General features: G+C 41.6%; 1 protein-coding gene across 1 annotated transcript in view; it reads left to right on the top strand.

Annotated features, from left to right (window-relative positions):
- The first annotated feature begins 1,429 nt into the window (after positions 1–1,429).
- The window catches only part of LOC138215838 (transmembrane protein 132D), a 268,114-nt gene continuing 245,041 nt past the window's right edge, over positions 1,430–24,502 (top strand). The window contains exon 1 of the mRNA XM_069178264.1: positions 1,430–2,272. Within this exon, the coding sequence (XP_069034365.1) occupies positions 2,191–2,272 (82 nt within the window). The 5' untranslated portion in view covers positions 1,430–2,190. The remainder of the gene's footprint in view (positions 2,273–24,502) is intronic.

The raw sequence follows: 24,502 nt of genomic DNA, 5'->3' as shown, positions 1-24,502 counted from the left end.
TATAGAAGCGGGCAGCTCGTGACTCGGGAGGCCAGAAAAATGGGCTCGGTGAAACCACTTGAAAAAGAGCACGCAGGTCGAGTCCACTTCACATCACGACGAAAGCAAGAGAGAGGAAGGGGCCGACTAATAATGTGGTTATGTCAAAGATAAATGCACCAAATGAAAGGCTTCTCCAGTGACAAGCACATACAGCCTAATTAAAGACAGATTAAGGATGAATGCATGGAGGGGTCTCCTCCTGTCACTGCCCCCCACACGGTGTCTCTTCTGTCAAAGGGACACTAGGGGGGGCTGTCGCTCCTCCTTAGCCGCTCTGTGGAGGCCCGTGGAGTTGGACAGACAGACAGGCAGAGAGGACGCGAGGCTCACGCGTCTCCGTCTCCGGAAATCTTCCCATCCCTCCGCCGGCTGATTTGCAATTCAATAAGTCACAATGTCATCTCTTTTAGCTTTTACACATTTAGCTGACAAAGGGAAGCAGGCATGCGGTCTTATGAAATATCGTCTCGGACTCAAAGGGGACCTTAATGTTCTCTCTTCTGACTTGTTCAACACCCCCTCCTCCCCACATGTGCGCGCACACACACACACACACACACACACACACAAACACATGCCCTATCAATAGAAAGGGAATGAGTTTTATTCCAAGCTACTCGCCGGATCCCATTTTGCACTTGTACAAGCTGTCACGCGCCTCTAAATGTTGTTGCGCGCGCGTGTGTGCGCGCACGCGGGCGCTCGTGCAAAGTCGGCGTCTATCGATTACAGAGAACAGGTGTAGCGCGTGTCATTGTATGAATAATGCAGAGGTTTTGAAAGGATAAACAACATGGGAGCGCGCGCGCGCACGCTTAACTCGCACCAACACGCACATAAACAATGCAGAGAAATAGGCCTCTTCTGATGGGATATATTCTTCTTTTAAACTTTTGTTCTTCAGCATCAGAAGCTGCAGGGCAACATTTTCTTTGAACTCTTTCCTTTGGATTCATATAAAAGGTTGGGTTTTTTTTGTCTGTTACTGCCTTTTTGTAATTTTCCCTCTTTCTTTTGTTTAAATTTTTTTTTTTTTTCAAACGGTCTCTTTGGTTGTGGTATGAATGTCTTCCCCCCCACTGCCGTAACGAATAAGTAATAAAAGTAAACGATATGAAGACATTTTAAGTTATAAAAGGAACGGAAAAAAAAAAAAAAAAGTCTAAATAAAGTCCCACACTTCATTGGTTGCTTTACTGTCACTCAAATCCCCAAATCCCGCCCTCATCCGCACCCTCCTCAGCCCCTCAGCCTCCGCTGGCCCTCCTCCTCGATTTCCCCCCCCCCCCCCCCTCTTCCTCTTCCTCCTCCTCCTCCTCCTCCTCTGTCGGCTGGTGGAAGCGTCAGACCTCCTCTTCTGTCCTCTCCACTCCTCCCTCCATCCCGCGGACGAGTGTACACAGACTCTCAAGTTGAGACCAGACGCGCTCACACACAGATAATAGCAAGAGGAGGATAGTCGGAGGATAGACAGACAGAGGGAGAGAGGACGGAGCTGCAGCCGGGCGAGCGACAATTTGGATTTTATTTAATAAACGAGCCTTAAGTGGCAGAGTTTTGTTGCTTTAAAATCAGCTATGAAGAGGACTTTTTTTCTTCGTGGGGGAGTTCTTGTGACACTCTGATGGTGTGTTTAAACTTTGGAGGAGAGAAAAGTGTGATAAAGGCAGAGACACTGAGCTTCCTTCAGCTTTAACCGTCCCGTATGGATAAATAAGGCAGAGGAGCGCACCGGTGAAAAGAGGCTCACCACGGGAGAAAACGGGTTCATTCATCGGTTCTGGCTTGAAGGAGAGACACGGCAGAGTTGTTGTTTTTTTTTTGGGGGGGGGGGACGGATTAAAAAAAAAGAAAAAAAAAAGAAGCCAGCCTGTACCGGAATTGCCTATTGGGGTTTCGTCTAGTGACTCCAGAAGGATTTATAGTATATATATTTATAAACCTCATCTGCGCGGTGTCTTAGGTCAAGCACAGCGGGAGCGCAGTTTGGTCAAAATGAGATTATTGATGGCACCGATGCGGTAGTAATCTTTTTGTGGAAAAAAGGAAAGAGCTCAGAGAAAACATTAAAACATTCCCGTTTGTCCGTCTTGTGAACAGTCCCGGAGTTTTTTTTTTTTTTTTTTTTTTTTTTTACCGACAGGAGGGATGGAGACAGTCGGGGAAAGAGGAGGCGCACCGGTGGGATGTCGCCTCTGGAAGACGGTGCTGCTTCTTTTCCTGTGGAAAGGTAAGGCACGCGAAAACTTGTTGCCAGTTTGAGATATTGTCGTTTCCCAGTGTTTTGGGCAGGAATCCGGTTTATTTTCTTCATATTTGTCTTTGTTTTATTCTCTTTAGAATACGACATTTTGCGGCAACATAGACAACTTTTTTGTAGTGCTTCCACCACAGACATCACTGGTTGTTGGAATGTCATTGCATGAGTTATAGTCTGTTATTGTTCAAATGTTTTCTTGGGCGTATTTGGCGCGCTGCTGTGCGCTTTGGAGAGGGTGTGTGTTCGAAACTGATCTGTAACCAAGACTAAGGAGCTGCGAAACCCAACACAAAACTTAGTTATACCAATCTCCCCGTCCTGCAAGAAAACAACAACAATGTGCAGACTAAATAAAGTTTGGAGCAAGTTGCATGGAAGTGGCATCGCTTTTGCAAATTTTAAGAGGTTTTCTGTGACATACGGTGATCAAAGACTGGAGGTTGTGCAAACATTTTCCTTCTTATTTTCTCCAACCAAGTAATGATCGATTAGCCCATATTCACCTTGACACCTCCTGGATCCGCGCATGTGTGTGGAATAACAAGTATTGACTGAGCCGAGGCGTCAAGTGACAGATGCGTTTTATGGGTGCCATCTGAGTCACGCGAACCCCGGCTCCTCGGAGGCTGACTCTATCTCGTGTGCCGGTTTGAGGTCGCGGAGAGGATTAGGAGATCCGGGGAGTGTCCCCCTGACAAATTTATACTTTATTTGGTCAGAAAAAGAAAAAGAAAACCCGACTGTAATAGCCTCATCTGCGCTCGTGGGATCAGGTTCAGAAACGAGAGTCCCCTGTTAGAGTTAATTTGAGGGATTTGATTTAATAGGGGTCCTTTAAATTGCAGGAAGATCAGCTGTTCCCCTCGCCCTCGTTAAAATGTACCCGTCACTTTCAACTTAGAGACAACAAACGGCGTTTTGCTTTACTCCTCTAATTGAAGTAAAATTATAATAGGATTCCTGCTTTGTCTAAAAACTGGTCACGCTAACAGAGAAGTGAGAAGTTAACATCTCTCTATTATCCGGTAAGAAGGACTGACTTATTTACATAACTCTTTAAATGGCTTTTGAAAGGATCTGTCTCATGAAAAACAATTTAAGCGCTCTTAAAAGCTCAATTTAAGCTTCATTACAGCTCCTTTATTCAGAGCGCGTTACAGTTTGCACAGGAGATTCACTGTTTTGCTCAAGAGCACTAATAAAACAGGGCTGTGATATTCTGAATTCAGGTCGGGTAACACCACCACCCACTTGTTCCACGGAGGAACATAAGATAAAGAAGGCTGACAGATACTTTGGATAGGAAGCGCTTCGAGCGCGTTTGTACGCCTCCGTTTTCCACCCAAATGACAGTCCTTCGGCTTACTGTCACATTCCCGTGTGTGTCTTCTGTGTGTGTGTGTGTGTGTGTGTGTGTGTGTGTGTGTGTGTGTGTGTGTGTGTGTTTTAATCAGCTCCGATCACTCACGGTCCACTGAGCAGTTAACAGTCGCTGCGTTGTGCGCTCCCGCGGCGGTCTTCGTGGTCGCGGCGCACCGACTAGAGACGGCGAGCAGGGGCGACGCGCCGGAAAACAGCTGTGCCCGGCAAAACGGCTGAGTAACTAAAATCACCCAAACAGTCCCTCTCTTCCTCTCCTCATGTACCGTCTCCACTGTTCACTTCTCTTTGTGGCATGAAATACGAAATTCGGAGTGTTTCCGTCTGCCCTGGGACTGTCTGCACCTTTTGCTTGACAGTGCATATATTGCTCTTTGACTGCTGTTTAGTTGCTCCCTTGGTGGCTTGGATGTCCAGTAGTATCTCTTTTTCTTGTTCTGCCGTGGACTCAGTTTCTCTCTCTCTCTCTCTCTCTCTCTCACACACACACACACACAAACACACACACACACACACAAACACACGCACACACACACACACACACACACACACACACACACACACACAAACACACACACACACACACGCACACACGCACACACGCACACGCACGCATATAGGAAAAGGTCCATTCCAACTTGGCTGTGGTTAAGCAGTTTTATTGGGCACCCGGGTACCCTGCTGCTAATGGTGTTATGGCCACCAAAGACTGTTTAAAAACGCAACAACACCAACCTTGCCATCCCTCTCCTCCCTTCTGACTATCTCGCTATCTCTCGATGTGCATAGCAAGATTTAGTGCAAGTGTTTCTGCGTTCATTTGTTGGTGCATTAGTTGTGCCTGTGTGTGTTTGCATTAAGTAAGTACATGTGCGTGCTCTCTTTTCTCTGTTGTTTTATGCACAGCACCTCTCACCCCAGAGTTATTTATTGCACTTGTATCTCCCACTCGTCCCCGTTTGTGACACACTTGTGAACCTGAATAGTATTTCTATTTTCATGTCACTCAATTTCATTGTAATTACATCATTCAGTTATTTCATCATGCAGGGCACCTCCAGGATGCCATTGTAGGTTTGTTCAAGCATCAGAGACGCCTGTTCACAGGCAAACAGTGAGTTTGGTCTTGAAGGTGCAGAGGAGTCACTGGAGGGGGGCCATGACTTGGATCTGTCATCTCAGCAGCAGACCTCTGGTGGGTGGGAATTTCCTTTGCACTGTCATGCAAACAAAGATATGTGATTATGTTACTTCATTTCTATAGAATTTAGCTGCAAGAGCTGTTGATGCTGGACTACGGTTTGTTGGCAAACTGTTTTTTCACAAGTTTTCCAGTGTCTGGTGGCACACTGCTGCTTGAGTTGATCAAATAATCAACTTTTTTTTTTTTTATACCACTTTAACATCAATTAGTAATGCGCAGTCAATTAATAGTCCTCTTTTTTTCTTTTGCTAACTCTTCAGTGTGGCATGTGTGTAACTCCATAATCTTTATGTGCTCATAATTTGGAGGCTTTTTCTACTGTTTGCGCGCCAAGTGGTATTTCGTGTGATACTCTAGTGCAGATATCATGTACAACACAACTCTACTGTTAGTAAAGAAAAACTGCAGTAAAGAAATGTCAAAGATACAGATTTACATAGTCTGTCCACAAGAGAGCACTGATAAGTTTACTCTTCAACTATAAAATGTCCCTTCTGTACAGTTCTTCAAAAGAATATAATGGATGCTTAAATTACATAATTAGTTTATTAGATTGATATCAGGAAATATTTATTTATTGGATCTTTTCAGACTGTGAAATATAAATATCTTTACGGGTCCTGGGCTTTACGATTAAAACACGTCCAAAGAAAGTTCTTGTTTCTAATTGGCTGACTGGGCCATCCTAAATTTGTACATCATGGAATCTTTTCAGTCTTGGTCCACAGTTTCACTGTTGTTCTGAATCAAAGCACCAGTGTTTGGATAATTTCCAACAGATTACATCAGTCTTCAGTGCCGTCACTTTGTCGAGGTTGCTCTTTCAAAATGCTCTCTGTGTTAAATGTGTGTTTTTGCTTGTGTGTGTGTGTGTGTGTGTGTGTGTGTGTGTGTGTGTGTGTGTGTGTGTGTGTGTGTGTGTGTGTGTGTGTGTGTGTGTGTGATGACAGCAAACTTCTTAGTTTCAGCTGTAGATGCTGGAATCACCAAAAAATGCACCGCTAAGACAGTTGTGTGTGTGTGTGTGTGTGTGTGTGTGTGTGTGTGTGTGTGTGTGTGTGTGTGTGTGTGTGTGTGTGTGTGTGTGATGGAAAGAAAAAAGATTGTTTCTTCTTGTCTGCATGTGGCTCCAGAAAGTTTCTATGTGGTCATCTTATTTGCAAGTGACTCCTGGAAAGTTCCTTTTGTTTTACTTTCCGCATCTAATTGACAACTCCCCTGTGTCCTTATCTTGTGACCTGCAACCAACTCAGTATTACCATACGAAAGCAGATACAAAGGGAATGGGGGTGACTGTCAACTGTTTGTCACACTGTATAAAAGCTGCCCTTGCCCATTGCAAGAATAAATGTCCGATATGTTTGATTTTGAATCTATCCTCTGAGTAATTTTTCTAACAGCGTGCGTGCACACATTTTGAACTCCACTGTTAACCTGTAGCAGAGTGTCAGCACTATGCACCATTACTCATGCAATACAGAGCATTAATAATTACTGACATAAAGTCACTAAGACACACACACACACACACACACACACACACACACACACACACACACACACACACACACACACACACACACACACAATGTCCTATTGATTTGCTGCTCTCTCTCTGCTTTCTTTGTGTCTCATTACTGGTTTTGTTCACTGACTGATTCATTCAGGCACACACTCGTATCACTCATGCGTGTGCACACACACAAACATACTGGATACAGCATATTCAAACACATCCGCACACAGAGGTTGCTTGTTCTCAGAAAAAAACAAGCAACAGTGTGGATTGTAAATCGGGCTGGGGACATCTCAGAGATGGACAAACCTGAACTCTTAACATTTTCCCATGAATGCGGGAGGAGACTGAGTACGGCGCAAAGACAGAGTGAGCTGCGAGTGTGTGAGGCTGCTAAACACCATGTTAGAAAATCATAACCCTTCAGTCAGTGTGAGCCTTTTTTGGTCTTCCTCTTGTGTCAAGCACACACACACACACACACACACACACACACACACACACACACACACACACACACACACACACACACACACATGTGCACACACAGCCTTTTTGCCATGGTGACAGTGAGAGGGCACAGCAGAGGGAGAGAAAGAGACGCTGTGGAGAAGGTCATAGAGACACTGGAGAAACAGAAGTGGTTGTACTGGAAGAAGTGGACATGAGACAATCTGCTTACTTTTTTGTTGACGTAAAATTGTTCTTGCTTTTTTCCTTTTATGTTCTGAATATTGTCGTCTGAGCGCAAGGTCCCTGGTTTGGGAAAGTAGAAAAGAAAAACTCTCCCCTCTTTCACAGTTATTGAGTCAAAGAAACTTAATTTGTATAACATCTTTAGGGCAGGTTAGAGAAATTCAAAGAGCTTTACAGCTACCCGAGAAGCACTTAATGTACATGCAATGCACATATTTCTTTATTTTTTTTACAAAAAACAAAACTGAACCTCCTTTTTCACCACCAGACTGCATGCAAAGTGGGAAGGTGTACAGATGCAGGGTTTCCTCGGTAGGTTTCTGCAGGGAATGTATGGTAGAGATAGCTGCAGTAATGGTGGGCAGTTATTTGACCAAAAAAAAAAAAGAAGCATTTTCACGTAATTATGAACTATTATCATGAATACATTTATTTAAAAATGCGCTGTCTGCCATTAAAACAATGCTCACCAAACTTTGGTAAAACAAAGTGAAGCTATAGTGGCTTGGGTACTGTGGAAAAAAATGCTTGGGTGCTGCAACTAAGTGTTATACTGTAGTGGGAAACCGTGAGATGTCAGTGTGTGTAATGGCTGGCTGTTTCATTTTCATACTTTCTTTTATCACAAATGCATGTTTTGACAGCCAGTATATACAGCATTTCCCTCATGTGTTTTTGTACAATATGTGAAATGTGTAGGGCTAAACATTCAGCAGATTCCACTTTAAAAAGCTGCTTAATCTTTTCACACACCAAGTAAATGTGTTTTCCAAGGTGTTATTAATTCATTGTTTCGTTGTCATCAGAGCTGCGTCACTACCATCAACATTTTTTTCACCTTTTATCAGTTATTAATATCAGTTATCCAACAATGTCCAACGGCACACTGAAAATATAGATTTTTGCAAATTGGCAATTTTTGGGTGTCCTTCATCTTGTCACTTTTCCAGTGTGAAAACACATCACCAATAAACTCAGCATACACTGATACACGTTCTTCTTAAATTTGACTTCCCCCCGTTGTACATGATTCAATTACCATTTTATTACAGTTCGTTTAAATTTAGGTACCCTAAACCTATGATAATATTTATTTGTTTAGTGTTGTCAGTTTTCCTGCTGTCATTTCTGTATCTTAAACGAGAATCTTGCCACTCAACCTCACTGGAAAGAATTGATTTACGCCGGCTGGATATCATTCAAATGTTTTGCATACCTTGACTTTGTTAGCAGTTTCTGAGCAACACTAATACCAGTTTTATAAAATCCATTTCCAAGAAAAAAAAAAAGAATGTAATAATAAAATTTAAATAATTTCCTCATACAATACAATTACATTACACATCATGGAAAAAAAAAATCTTTTGTTTTCATGCAGTCACTCAGGTTGTTTTCTGTAGCTACAGTTAACAGATGTCCCCTAAACTCATCATGTGCAAGCTATTGCTAGATGCTGCAATTTACCAATGTTCCCTTTAAGTCTCACATTGAAGCTCAAGTTATGTTTCCTAAATGCCTTACATACTATTGTTATATGATAGCTACCCGTTTGCGCACAGAGAAACCTCAGTTACTGCAGCGAACGCAACTCAGACGGGTATGTGGCCAAAAATTAGTTTGAAAAGAGGGAAATAAGGCCTTCGAAAAGTTACCTAAACTGAAACCGAGTGGTTTAATCTACGTAGCCGGCCAAGTAGAGCCTACATTTGGTGAACGCTGTGACTCACAGACGCTGGTTAGATTTACACTGCATAAATGGTGCAAAAGTTATGCATTTTAAAACAAAAATGTGTTGCTGTTGATGTATCGTAGATATCAAAACTTGTTAGTGAATGACAAGACATTTTTCGATAGCAAGTTGTATCGAAGTAATTCATAAAAGAATCAAAGTTTGGTACCCAGCCAGCCCTATCGATGGATGTTTAGACTGTATGCATACTCAGACCCACAAGAACACACCAAAATATACAGAATATACTCTCAAAAACTCGCATAAACACGATGATAAGGGACAGAATTTGCTCTCATCGTCATAACCAGCTCTTCTTGTCATCAATCAGAGGAGGGTGAACCGAGAGAGACGAGGAGATTGAAGACAGTGACAGAGATTTCATCTTCCCTTGAGAGTGGATTCATCCTCTGTCACTTCCTTCTACATCAGTAAATCTCACCTAGAAGGATACGACTATGTTGCAGGGATCGGACATATTTACACCGACGCAGACACGCTCACTCACATGAACATCCGTACCCACATTAAAGCACACATTTTTTACTGTATACATGCCGGATGCAACTGAAGAACGTGTTATTAGGGAGCCAATGTGTAATCATTTACCCACAATATTGCTCCAAAGTAAAAAAAAATCCTTGAATACAACTGAAATGATGGTTATGACTATAATGTTACTAACACTAAATGGTGTATGATGTCATGGCTTCGGCAGACATTTGTATCTAATGCATTTGATCTAATTCAACTGACACATTTTATCCATTCCCGTGTAGATATTATGCAGCATTAGAAACCCCACAGCTCAATCTCTGTGCTATTCAACTTTGCTCTTTACCTTTTGAGCCATTACAAGTCCTTTGGACCTTGAGTTTAATTACCTTGAGTAAAGAAAAAGGTTGAAAAGAAAAAGTGTTAAGCTTTTTCTTTATTTCGATTTTTTTTTTTTTTTTTTTGCATTGATACATCCTCACACTGTTTAATAAAGATACCTTTGTGGACATATTTTATTGTTTTCTTTGGCACTTGTTAGTTTTAGACCTCTGGTCTATAAACTCATCACTGGATTTTTTTTTTTTTTTTTTTTAATCTTCATTAGTATATTTGGCTCAGCTGTTTACATCTAGCTATTAATAGTATCTAAACACTGTTAGTGGACGTCAGCTGATTAGACTCAATAGCTGTGAATAGCCCAACTTCCTCTGCACCAGCGTGTGTGAGCCCAGATTTCTGTGTAGGCTCTGTGGCCGTGACACGGCTGCGTTTCAAAGGCCTGTCGAGAGGTTTAAGGGTCTCGCTAATGAGCAAGTCATTTTGCGTCAGATTAGCATGAATAACCGGACTAATTTTGTGTGAGCCCGCCTGCGTGCATCTGCACCGGTGTGTACGTGCGTGTCTGCCAGTGTAGGTCTGGAAGTCATGTCTTGGGGTTTAAGGTTGAGCTAATCAGCAACACATTTCCCCCTGCATTAGCTTCACTCAGCTGATTAGCTGTGTGTGAAAGAGTGCGAATGTGTGAGGGAGAGCTGGCTGATCATTATCATTAGGACACAATGACTCAGAGGAAACTAACACTGCGTTAACATGAGCTTTCATTTTTCTTACTGAATTTTGATTGAATGTAATTTATATGCACGCGTGTGGGTGTGTGTACATGTTTTTATATCCTGGTGTGGACTTAAACCTGAATGCACACTAACCCGTAAGGAACGAAATTGGGTTCCCCAGAGGTAGAGTCTGATTTTTGAGTTTTAAAGTTTGGTTTTAGGGTTAGAATTGGGCTTGTCTTAGGGCTCGTCATTTAGTTGTGATGGTTAAGTTCAGGGCAAAGGGCTATGAATGCATTCTGTAAATGAAAATCCACGTGGCGATAATGAAACAAGTTTGGGTGTGTGAATTTGAGGACTAAATTATAATGGTTACTACATGAGTAGCTGGACTGGTCATCATTTATATTCCTCAACTGATGTAAAAGATTTACAGGATATAAATATTGCATATACTTTAACAAAATGCTAATGAAAACCTGTGTTCTCGTAGCACACAAATGATTTCATTTTGGATTAAAGTTAGTTTTCATATGTAAAATATATAATGAGAATATTTTTACTTTCACCTGACACAGCTGTGGATTTTGCTTAGGGATGTCTATTTTTGGCACAACTAAATTATACTATCAGACATTTTGCCATATCATTTATTCTACGGTATCTTTTTTGTTAATATCTCTCGGACAATTAGTCAATGTTAAACAACTTTGCAAGTGAATGTTCTGGACTTTTTGATATTTTTGGTTATTACATTTTTGGATAAAGCACCTTGATATTCCAGGTATTTAATATGCTGGATTTTTACAAAACAGACATTTTATTACTTCTGTAAACATTTCTAAATTGATATAACAGAAAATTTACTCTGCTGTGATATAAAATGATTGATTTCAAATTACATAGTGATAAAAGCTTTAATTCATATTGCCTGTCCCTACTTTTATACAAAACAAACTGAAACATTTAAATGTAAAAATTAGGACTTTTTGCCAATGAACTACCATAAATCTGTCAGAATGTTGTTTGACAGATCATCCTGATGAATACTAAACTTATTAACTTAAAATAAACAAAGAATTATGTGTGAAAGGTGCCAGACTTTGGAAATTTAGCTCCAAGTAGCAGTACTTGTATGCCTGTTTCTCTCTTTCATTCCACCATCCATCCTTTATTCTTTCTTTGAGTCTCCTCTCAACTTTCTTATTTGCCTCTGCATTCTTTTCCTGCATTAATTTGACTGACTTCCTATTTGTTTTTCCTCATCGACATGTTAATATTTAGCTGGCGGTCTGCTGCCGAGCTGCGTCTTTTGAAGGCTAATAGTTTATTTATGTTCTTTCATCACAGCATTATTTTTTTGACAAACATCTGAGGAGCACTAATAGGGGTTTAATGTGCCAATACTTAGCAGACACACGAGAGGAGGAGACGGATCTCTCTGTCCGCTTTGCTCCTTTTCCATTTCTTTGCATTCTCTTTCTTCTCAGGCTTCATGGTGACATTTTTGCTCATTTAATCTTTCCCCATGCGGTCATCAATCACTCCAACTCTTTCTGTTGCTTTCTGCCTCTTGCGAAGATTCCTCTCTTCTTTGTCACATTCTTCTTTTTCACTTCCTCTCGTACTCTGCATTTTCTCTTCTTAGTGTTCTTCGCTCCTTATATTCCTCACTCCATCACTTCATCGCTTACTGGCGTGTTTCAGACCTCATCTCCTTTCTTTCTCTCTCCCATCTTTTTCACATTTTGCCTCCTCTTATTTTCTCTCACTGCCTCTTGTCGATATTTTCCCATGTGTCACCCTGTTTTTCTCTCTTGCCCTCTGCCTCCCTCCTCCTCCCTCTCCAACTCTGTCTCTCTCTCCCTGAGCAGCTCTTAACCAGTCTTTTGAGAGTGTGTGAGCTGCTCGGCCTAAATGATTTTCTATTACCGCCGCCTGTTAACAGTGCTCCATTTGATCAAGCTAATGAAATTGAAAACTTTCATCTAAGCCAAATTGATTTCAAACCTGAAACCGCACACAGTGGGAAAAAAAACAAAAAAAACCCAAAAGAAGCGAGAAAGTAGGAGCATTGTGTTAGTGGAGCACGACATGCACTTTAGACGCACACAGAAATCAATTAGCCTGTCCGTCATTTCACTTTTGTCCTTGGGAGACAGAGAGACCAAGGGGCTCTTTCTGTCTATGTGCTTCATACCATGTATGTTGCAAGTATCAGTGTAGGTGTTGTTGTTCGACATAGATTGTTGGTTGTTTTGTGCATAAAGGGGTCACAGTTACGTTTGCTCTGAATCACATGATACTATTTGGAAACCCATTAGTAAGCTTTGTTAATGGGTTTGGACCAATAAAGTCACAGAAGTGCCCTGCAGGACACCTTACAGTCACTGTCAAGTACTTTTTCTCATATGCTGTTCGCCACCAGACATTCAGTGAAGAAGCCATTTGCTCAATGATGTAAAACTATTTGAGGCAAATGTGGATCTAAAGTGAAGGGATTATTATGGAGCTAAAGGCATGGACACAAATGATTGTGGAGCCATTTGGGGCATCATGCTTGATTATGGAACTTGTTATGCATCCATTGCAGTTTGGGATCATCTGTGTTTATCTCTTTAGCCTGAGATGAAAATTATTCAGTGTGTGCAAGGTCTGTTGTTCTCTTTATTTTAAACCTGTTTGAATCAAAACCATCAGCATCTCATTATGGGAGAAATAGTACTTAAAATGTGCCTAAAAACAGTAAGCAAATAGTAAAAGAGTGCCACCACTGTGTCAAGTTTCAGTGAGGAGCCACAGCTCTGTGGAATTTCAAAGTGTCTCTCAGAAATGATGCAGCTGATTGTTACATTTAGGTGCTGTCATTGTTTATGAATTATCTTGGAGTGGTCAGTTGGTGGTTGAGATGGATAAGGGCTTACAAATCACTTGCTTCTCACACCAGAGATTATGTTTCTAAGCCAGACTCCCATATGTGGTTGGATTTTTGAAACAGAAGCACTTTGGTTGAACTTAGGGAAATGTGTGATTTTAATAATATGTAAATAAACACACTGTGCTTCATGTCACACGAGTCACAGGACCTTTTCCTATATTAACTCAGACCACGATTATCCTCTAACTATAAGCAGATGGTGACACACATCCATACAAAGGTTTGAGTTAATGCTGCAGTCCTTAGAAGTGGACATTGTGCTGCAAGATCAGATATTGTGGTCAGAAACAAAAACATGCTCAGACATTAACGTGTGCCAGAAAAAGACAGCAGAGGACACAAGTCTTAAACTATCTGACTGACCTGAATAGCTCTTAATGGGTGGTTGTAGGCCACAATTTAAACTGTTTATTAAATGATCTCATAATGGAAGACAATCAAAGTTTATTCTTCACTTGTAAAACTAGTGAAAGAACACAGAAGCAGGCCTCATGCTGTTCACATAATTTGCCCCTCTGGTCATCATCAGTGCTAAACAGAGCATCAAAACCTGAACACACATTTAGTTTGGTTGAGCACACTGGCAGTATGTAACAACATATAATATACATTTCCCAGTTAGAACCCTTTTGTCAGGAATTTGTCTGTATAAGTGGGTGTGGGTGGCCTTCCCTCCTTGATCCCTTTTGGCTCAGAGGAGCTCACTGTTGCCATGAGAAGCCCAACAAGCTGTTCTTTGGATGGGAGTTCACTTTGTAATGAGCTGGTTCAATAAAGTGTGTTTGTAGCATACTGCTGATACACTATGAAACTGTGTGTGTGTTTGTACAGGACTTCATCAATATATTTCAATATGTTTATGTTTACATGTACAGGTATTTCTTATTTGTTCCTTATTTGTATAAAGTCCAGGCAACTGGACTTGGACTGTTTGGCTCAGGGCTGCTGCAAACACTTGATGGCATTAGCTCCAGTCTGAGGGAGAGAGCAGGAGAGGGAGAACGGAAATGGTTACGAGTAGAGAGAAGCAGAGGGAGACATTAAAAGGCCAGACCAGGCCACGATCTAGGCGCTGTAGAAAAAAAAAGAAAAAAAGGGATGAAGAAATGGAGAGAGCGAGAGAGAAATGAAAAGAGGATGAAGAAGTAGCTGTGTGAAATGAGACTTTTTGGGGCGGCGGAGGGAAGATTGGAATGAGATGAAAGGGAGAGCAAAACAGGAAAACAGAAAAAAGGTGGAGGGGAAAGGAAAAGCAACAAACAGATTACAGGCCATGAGAAGAAAAGGACAGGAAAGAGAAAGGAGAAGATGAACAGAAAACAAAGGAATGGGAGGGACGTGTACTTGGTGAAGGAAAAAACAACAACTGGGGTGCAAGAGATTTAACATTTCATTCTGTGTTGCTTGCAGCCTGAGGGCCAGCATTACAGTGGAGATTTCCACTATTTACAAAGCACCCAGTGGTTTCAGGACTCCATCTACATAATGTTTAACATGCTCAGCTTGGCTGTGCTCTGCCTGTCAAAGGGAGACGGTGTAAGGATTTTGGGCATTAATCCCTGAAGCCTACTAAGAGGCCAGGGAGGGGGAGGCAGAGACACTATAGTGGCAAGACTCAACACGGACTAATTGAATTAAAATAGTTTAAAAAAAAGAGTTGTTTTATTTTTTAAAACCACAATCATTTAATTGTATATTTTACCTTCTCTTTTTTCAGAACAACCATCTTCGTCTTACAGCTGCTGAGCTTTCCATTTGTCTCACTATTTCTAATTCAAGTAAAATATTCGAAATACTATTACATTACTTATGATTGACAGGACATGTTCATGGAGATACAAAAAAAAAAAAAAAAAGCCAGTGATGTAGCTGAACAAAGCTCCACGAAAATGACTGTAGAGAACATCTCAGTAAAATTTGGCAATAGGCTGTGCTTAGGAAATGAACAACTAAAGCTGCATCTGTTGTAGATCATAGTGGCAGCATGGTGATTACAGACAGTGAATTACAAAATGAGACTATACTCTGTGACACGGTTACACAGAACTGTCTTGTTGAGGCTTTGTGAAGAGAAGTAAACCACAAATTTGACATTATTATATGTGCTACCATTTCTGCCTCTGTGACGACGTACATTCAGTTTACCAATAATGTTAAATTCCCAGAATTTCCCTCACATACGATTTAAACTGTAAAGATGTTTTCTTTCATTTCTCTCATTCTTTCAGGTTTCTGCCTTTCCCGTTGTCAGCCCTGTGTGTTCAACCTCCTTTTGTTTGTTTAAAAATGATGTACTCGACTACAAGAAGTTACAGTGACTAGCTCAATGGAAGAACTTTAATTTGAAGTATTTTTTCCCAGAAAGTTTATAGAATTTATTTGCATTAATCCAAGACTCTGAGCTTTCCCTTAACCCCAGCCAATTAAGTTGATGTCATAAACTGTATATAAAAGCAGATACAGGATCTGGGTCTAACAACTGGAGCCAATGCAGAAGTGCATTAAGTGCTGTGTACAGTACATGCTGCTCTGACGACTACATTTTCCCACTGTGGGATTGATAAAGTCTAATTGAATCTAATCTTAAAATGCAATACCACTGAGGGCCACTAGAGGCTCATTGGTATTATGGTATGTGTCTCCATATACTCCCATTCAAAAACATCAACTTCTACCATACAATACAAAACCAATACATTTTCTCCACAAGTCAAAATGGTGTCAATTAGTTAAATTCACTCCTTCAGGTCAGTGTTCTGGTTTCCTTGTGAAAATACTTATACACAATGAAGCCACCCCTCCTGCCTTTACGATGCATAAAAATGACCTTTGTACTTTGTTTGAAGACCTTCATTGCATGCAGTTACATGACCTTCATCACGTGACATGCCTGTGTTTATGTTTGTGTTATTCTCGCGCTTAGACAGCGCCAGGTGTGGCTATCGCACGTTTTACTTTTGTGGACGGGAGTGTCTATTACATGCTTTGCCATGATACTGGGCTGTTGCATATGTGTTTATTTTGTGGTTTATTCAATACATTTGTTCAATACATTGACAGCCATCTTCAACTACCAAGGCCTTGTTGACCTTCTGGGGTGTGTGTGTTTGTGTGAGACTGTGTTGCCATTGTTTGCTTCTTTAAATACGTTGACCGTGTTATCTGACTCCCTCGTCCCACTACATAGTGTGTGTGTGTGTGTGTGTGTGTGTGTGTGTGTGTGTGTGTGTGTGTGTGTGTGTGTGTGTGTGTGTGTGTCAGAGAGACAGGAGGGGGGAGGTGGTATCCTTGAATGTCGTGTGTAAAAGGAACTGTCTTCAATACATTGGCAGTACTTGTCTCTTGAGGACTGTGTGTGTGTGTGTGTGTGTGTGTGTGTGTGTGTGTGTGTGTGCGTGTGTGTGAGAGAATGTGTTGGGAAGGAAGTTGCATGTTTGTGTGTAATGTGTTTGCTCACCAAATCTGTGTTTACCTCGGTGTGTGTGTGTGTGTGTGTGTGTGTGTGTGAGAGTGTGTGTGTGTGTGTGTGTGTGTGTCAGTGTTCGTTCTCTTTAAACCAACATCGCTGTGTGCTTAGTGGGAGTCTTTTCAGGACTTTGAGATGCCACTATTTGTTAAAGAGGGAGGAAGCGATTAGCTGCCCGTTAACAAACCTCTTAACGAACCCCACTAATGAAACCTGAGGGCAGCTCTGGGACGGCCTCGGCATGCCACCGTAATTAGACTGGCAAATAAGAGCTCGTTATGCAAACGAGTTCGAGTTAATCTGCATAGCTTTACCTGAGACACTGGCGTTACACTGACAAATGTTTACCCAAGGGCAGTGAGGAGGAAAAGAGGAGGGAAGAGAGACTAGCGGAAGGAAAAGGGGTGAGAAGAGACAATGGTAAAGGGAATGACACAACAACAAAGGGTTGAACAGACATAATGTACAATGTAGGATGTGTTCGGAGCAGCCATTTAGAAAAACAGTGGGTGAAAGGTAAAGAGAGGAATAGGAGCTGAGGACGGAAGTTACGGGGAATAGAAAATAAAATCTCACTTCTTTGTAGTTGCTATTCAAATTTTAACCAATTTACTGCAAGTAATGATCTGTTTGTGTAAAGGCCACATTCCCAAAGGAGCACTTGTCTTGTTCCGGGTGACCAAATGGCAAAACAATTACAATTAATTGTGATATATCAGAGAGACTCCACATAATGCAGCACTGTCATTTATGAGTTCGGACTGAAACTTGTTTAAGTTCAGACTCCCTCCTGCCTTGTACTGGGACGACCTATGATGTGCTGTGAAGCGTGTGAGACCTGTTGTGATTGGTTCTTGGCTGAAGTGCGTATTGTCCTGGCAACGGTCTCTGGGGTTGATGGCTTTGACCTCCGCATGGCAGCGGGGTTCCTGATGGATCGCTTGCCGGAGCCAACACACACCCCGCAGTCTGCCGTGGATATAGATACTGTATGTAATGCTCTGTGAGTGTTGCCATCTGCTTGTGTGCAGCAAAGTTTCATATGTTTCAGTTAGCTGAATGTGTTTGTTTGTGTCAGCTGATGCTAATTTAGTTTTGTGTAATCATTCAGTCCACTCCAGGTCACAGAATAAACCTTTTTTCAGGACCGTGGGGTGTAAGATGGTATGGTAGGTGTGTATGTGTCTCCGTGAGAGTGAGTTGCCGAATATATGTGTGTGTGTGTGTGTGTGCGTGTGTGTGTGTGTGTGTGTGTGTGTGTGTGTGTGTGTGTGTGTGTGTGTGTGTGTGTGTTGTGTGTTGTGTTTGGCTCGGCTCATTAGTGCAGTGGTTCAGAGGCGATTAGTTATCGTCATGTTGCTGAGCCTGCTGAGTTGTGGCACAGTCAGCAGCCATCTTTATTCTACACTGTCTTTCTCTCTCTCTCTCTCTCTCACACACACACACACACACACACACACACACACACACACACACACACACACACACACACACACAGAGAGAGAGAGCTACAGGAGTTGTAGAAGTTATTACATGTCCCCCCTGTGCTTTGTACACACAAATGCCGTCATGTGGACACACCACCTTTATACCTTATCTTAAATCCTGATGCCGTAACGGAAATATACGAGCATTAACACACCTCCCATTGCACACAAAGGCACACTCCCTCAATACACACACACACACACACACACACACACACACACACACACACACACACACACACACACACACACACACACACACACACACACACACACACACACACACACACACACACAGGCTCTCTCTCCCCTCTCCTCTACCCCTGACTTTGTCCCTGTGACCTTGGGCTAGTGTTGCCAGTGGCTGCTGCTGAGATCTCTGCACAGGGGGTTGGAGGGCGGATGGAGAAAGGCTTGGCCAGGGATCACACAACTTTCATCCCTCTATCCATCCGTTCGTCCGGCTGATGAATGGGAGAAAAGTTTTCTACCCCCTCTGTTGACAGATGGCTGTGGAGTTTTTGGGGACTCATGAGGAGTTCGTTTGTAATGAAGCTCCGCTTTTGGATCTCGGCCCCATCAACAACATCATTTATTTTCAAATTGTGCGTAAATGCAGTTTTCAAATAGTGACTATGACTGATCACACACAAGGCAGTTGTCGGACTTCCAATTTTAACCACATGCCTGCTGAACTACTGCTGTGCTCGGACCCTATCTGCAGAAATAATTGAAAACTTCTCTCACTATTTAGCGGTTTGATGTAACAGGGGATACTCTGTTAACTACACAGTTATCATTACTGTATACAAATCTGGGAAGTTATAGAGGAATGAGGAAGAAACTGAAATGTGAACCGATAAACGGTTCAAGCTGATGCACAATAAAAACACAAGTCACAAAGTCTGCACATGCACAAGCAATATGAAGCAGTTTGAATTTGCTAGGAAGATATTATCTCACCAATTCATCAGTTTATTGAATAAATCACAGAAGATAACAGAACACTGGGAATTACACCAAAGCGTGTGATACAACAGAGGAGTAAGTCCAATAGAGGATACCGTGTCAGTTACACGTTCTGCCTCGGCTGGGCATGAAAAGTACATGCATGTATGACCCGGGTCAAAGAAGGAGGTTAAGTGATGAAGTACGAACACATAACATTCAGCTGGGGGACCAGTGTCCGAGTCTGTGAGAAAGCTAAAAGTCAACGTGGAGTTGTTTTAAGTTACGTAAGTTAATGTAGCGTATTTAATATTGACGATAACTTTTGCATTACGGAGGAGCTGCTTGATCTTAGGAGTCTAAAGGGCACAACAACGGGTAAGGACATTTTTGAAGCTGTGTCGGATGCAATTGGCAAGATGGAACTTAAATGGGATAAGCTGTGTGGAGTTACAACGGGCGAGCACAAAGGAACGGCCTCAATGGTGTGCGCCAAGGTGCGGGAGAGTGGAGGCGAGGCTGTTAACATGCATGTGCGAAGCTTTGTCTCTTTGAGACACAGCTACGCAACTTCAATGTTGCGCACTTCCCCACGTTGTCCGAAATCAAATGTGCTTTTCCAAAAGCCGACCTTTCTGCTAAAAGGGGGAAATATGTGTCTGTGATCACATCTCTTATGACAGAATTCAGTCAGCGCTTCCGAGACTTTTCTGTCATTGAGGAAGAAATCAAGCTGTTCTCAGCTCCCTTATATGCAAGTTAAAAATATATTACACAGTATTCATGTGTTGAGAAGCCCAATTACTTAATACATTCAGCCAATTAAAGTTAATAACATTTTCGAACAAACATTAGTTGATGTGTTAACAACCCCAATAACTTATTTGCATAACTAACTCAACATCCTGACTAAAAAAACAAAACAATCTCAGGCAGCTGTTTTGAGAACGAGCTGTTGTAACAAAATGAATGAAAACCCGTTAATGGAAAGTTGTGATGTAGGCTGTTTTTTAATTTAAACATATTCAATTATCAAGCATAATTTACCTACTTTTGATTGATTTTGTTAACTTTAATAGTGGCCCAGCCTTTCGTATATTTTTCGGCATTTGGCCCTGAGTGAAAAAAGTTTGGACACCCATGGTTTATGATATGACTCCACAGTGGTTTATACTGATGTATAATCTCTTTACACAGCTGCAAATTTATCACAGAACTGATTATTTTATTGTTCTGTCCTGATGATTCAGTGGTGAACAGGAGAATTAAATAGAAGAATTAATTCAAGCCATTTAGAGTTATTTACATATAATGTGCCCTGGTAGCTGAAAAGCTGAGCCGTGTAAGGCAAGGAAATCTATTAACTTTTTGCCTGAACCTTCTTTGTTTGCAACCCCTGGTGCCTTAATTGGTCTAATTGATATGAATGAGGGGCAGCAATTTTTCATGCAGTGCTCTTGTCAGTCTGAAAAAGACCTCAGACATTACTCTCTACAACCACCAAGCCCCAATAGAAAAAGGAATATCTTCAAATATAATAAATATCTTTTACATCCTGTCTTCAGAGTTAATCTATGTCAAGTCAATTTATGTTTTCCTTCAATTTAATGATCATCTGTAAAGCTTAACCACGGGAAAACAATCAATGTCATCTCGCTAACCTCAATATGTGGACATATTTCCTTGTGTGCCATTAATAAGGATGTAAATGCGACAAGTTTAAGTCATTTTTGTTTAAGCTTTTGTTCTGTATACTTGCGATAAAGCAGATTTTCCACAGTGCAGAAGACACCAGTCTCATAGTTTGTGTGTATGTTTTTGTCAAATTTTAAATTGCAACTGTTTGTTGATGTAAATATGTGATGCTACACCAACTCCCACTGATCGGTTTGTGTGTCTGGCAGTATCAGTCCACTGTCCCTACTTCGAAGTCCACACAGCTGCCGGCTGCCATTTTGAGGAACAGCTGACATTTGCCTTCCCTCTCCATCAGATACATTACTGGGCATGGGCCTCTGACATTTCTGACTATGTGTGTCTCCGTGTGTGTGTGTGTGTGTGTGTGTGTGTGTGTGTGTGTGTGTGTGTGTGTGTGTGTGTGATGAGTTACTTGGGCATGCCCCACTGACATTTTATTGGATGCTAATGGCATTCATCGCCGTGGCAGCTGGAGGGAAGGCGGGTTTGGCTGTCTGTGTGTAAATGGCGCCTGTCGCTCACCTGTAGGCGTGCGTGTGCGTGTTTTGTTAGGTTGGAGGAGTTACGGTGACACATGGGCAATGCTGGATGAAGTCAACATTACCTATGTGAGTTAGTGGATATTATGTCTGTTGACAGGATTACGCTTTTGTGAGTGTTTGTGCCTGTGTGGGTGGGGGTGCAGCTGTGTGTGTGTGTGTGTGTGTGTGTGTGTGTGTGTGTGTGTGTGTGTGTGTGTGTGTGTGTGTGTCTAGAGGGCAAGGAGATAAAAACGCCTGCTTTTTTCTGATAAGGACTCCCACCTCCACCTCTCTATCACTCTACTGTTCTACCTATTTCCTCTCCATCCTTCTCTATCTGTAACCGTAGCTACACCACTGTCTCTCTCTCTCTCTCTCTCTCTGTCTTTGTGCACCTCGCTCCACCACTTTTCTTTTTGCATTCTTCTATTCTACACTTTGTACCTTCCTGTATTGCCTGAAATAAAGAGTTTCCCAAGGCCCATTTGAACAATGAACCTGACCAAAATGTTTTTTTTTTTTTAAATTGTTTACAGGTTAATGGAAAACAAACAAACAAACTTGCAAAAAAAAGAAAAAAACGTGATGCAGCTTTAATCATGTATTTTATCATAGATGCAGTCTATATTTATTATAATATATATGTATTTAATGAGGCTTCCTTAAACAAGTACAGTATGTACACCAGCTTTTTATTGTTACTTAAACAAACCATCTGTTGGTAAACTTTACTGTAAACAATTTATTTCTAGTGTTCAAAATTAACTTCTTGGTGCACCTCTTAATAACTGCCCACCTGGAAATAATAAAAAACAAACGGCCAAGAAAATGATCATTTCTTTGAGCCATATGTGCATGTGTAATTATTTTAAACAAAGTGAGTTTTAACATAGGTACATTCAGGTGGTGTGAGAGATTAAACCCAAAACATGTCACATGAGAATACAATGTTTTTGCCATAAATTGTATATGAAAATGGACGTAGTCTCAGGGAGTGCAAACTGAAGCCAATGCCTTTAAGAGCCACAGTCAGTGGCCCAAGGCCCAAAACAGTGCTAAGTTTGGGGGTGTGCCTATTTTGATTGACATGCCTGGGGTGCAGTCAGGTTTCTAGTATAGGTGGGCGGGGCATAGGGTCCTCTGGTTTTTAGTATGATAGAACACAGGTTTAATAAAACTGAGCTATTCAACTTCAAAGGTAGCTCTCCACGGTAAAGTGCTTCACCATCTGCTTTTCTCTGCTGCTAAAAGACAGAAAATAGCTCTCATTACAATATTGTCACACTTTGTTGATCTCCATAAGGAAAATGTTTCTGTTCTCTCTCTCGGAGGTCAGGATCAGCCGTAGTAACAGCTGATAAGAATTCACTTAGAGATCTCAGCCGTGCAGGTGGCTTTGAACTGCAGCGCCTCCACTTTCTTTTTACTCGCCCTCTCATGTGGTTAGTGAATGTAAATCAGACACATATAGATATACGAGTGAAGGATTAGCCTGTAAGTGGTGTTCGGCAGGACACCAGACAGCCCGTGGCTCGATGCTCTAATCTCCCGCTTTGTCCAGCCTCCTCTGTCTTTCTCTCATATCCTTCCTTTTACTTTAAAGTGTTAAAGTCGAGGAAGAACTGCATACAGCGGCTGTAGTTTGGGATTGATCAGTTACGTAACTGAAACCAGCACATTTAGAAAATACCCTTCTTTTTCCGACTCCCCCTCATGAACACACTAAGAGCTCGCTCTTTTGCATCCTAAAACATTTTCTCCCCTTTCATTCTGCATCTGTTCGTTCTCGGCTCATTGCTAGAAGAGAGGAGGATCCCTCCACATGTATCTCCCTGTTCTCTCCTCTGTCTCCTGCCCTACATACAGAGTTCTTCTCTCTGTTTGCCCACACTGTTTACTTTTATTCTGTCTCATTTATGAACTACCCCTCAAACCAGCCACCCTATTTCTTCCATCATACCATCGATTGAGCTTGGACTTCTTATTTTTACTCTTTCTGTCCCTATTTGCAGGTCTTTCTTTCTCTCTCTCTCTCTCTCTCTCTCTCTCTCTCTCTCTCTCTCTCTCTCTCTCTCTCTCTCTCTCTCTTTCTCTCTCTCTCTCCCTTTCCCTCCCTTCTTCCCTCTTCCCTTCCTTCCCTCCCTCTCGGTCCTTTTCTATTGTTTATATCCCTCCATCTCTTCCTCTATTTCTCTTTTTCTCTCCCAGCTGGCTGTTTAAGAGCTGTTTGCCATCCGATGTTCCTATGAGAGGTAATTAAAGCCTGAATCACAGACTTTGTGTGGGTATGTAGGTGTGTGTGTGTGTGTGTGTGTGTGTGTGTGTGTGTGTGTGTGTGTGTGTGTGTGTGTGTGTGTATTTGTGGGCAGATATGGATTCATTTCATAACAGTTTTCTCCAGGCTAGCTGTAAAACTTTTGGGACAACCCCCACCACCCAAAGCCCCACTCCTATTACACACCCTTGCCATCAAGGTTTTTTTTAGGTGTCACATCATAACTCAACCAATCATTATCCTTTCAAATTAAGATGCATTCGATGCACACTTCTAAATGTGCTTTAGCATATTTATAAAAAATGTAATAATGCCTGTGCTGATCTATAATAAGTTCTTTGAGTTATTTTAAAGACGGCAGCTGACAAATCATTTACATAAGATGCTGTTACATAATCAGCTTTTTAACCAATTAGTGCTTTTCGAGCTGCGTCATCTCTCACTTGGGAAATAATTATATATGTTAAGAGTTCAGATGAACCATGTGAATGTCCATGTGAAGTTAAATAAGGCACCGCAGGGCATTATGATACACAATAATAACTTATGGACTAAATCCCTTTGATTTTTTTTATTGGATAAAAATGTATTCAATTAAATCAATTATAATTTTAAGATTTCCTCTAAAATTAAGGATTTTATTTTACAGATTTAGGTCATGCTGCTCTATCAGGCCAAGACTGCTTCTCGTAGTAATACATTCATTTCCCTGGACTGCAAGCAACAGTTGCAAATGATAGTGATGATGCCGAATCAGCAGAATGGCCCCAATAACTCAGCTACAGTTAGGAA

This window comes from Embiotoca jacksoni, unplaced genomic scaffold (assembly GCF_022577435.1).
Source record: "Embiotoca jacksoni isolate LCO1_2020_lvr unplaced genomic scaffold, fEmbJac1.0.p SCAF_8, whole genome shotgun sequence".
In the NCBI taxonomy this organism is placed as follows: Eukaryota; Metazoa; Chordata; class Actinopteri; family Embiotocidae; genus Embiotoca; species Embiotoca jacksoni.
The sequence above is the reverse complement of the archived record's forward strand: the minus strand, read 5'-3'. Positions and strand labels throughout refer to the sequence as shown.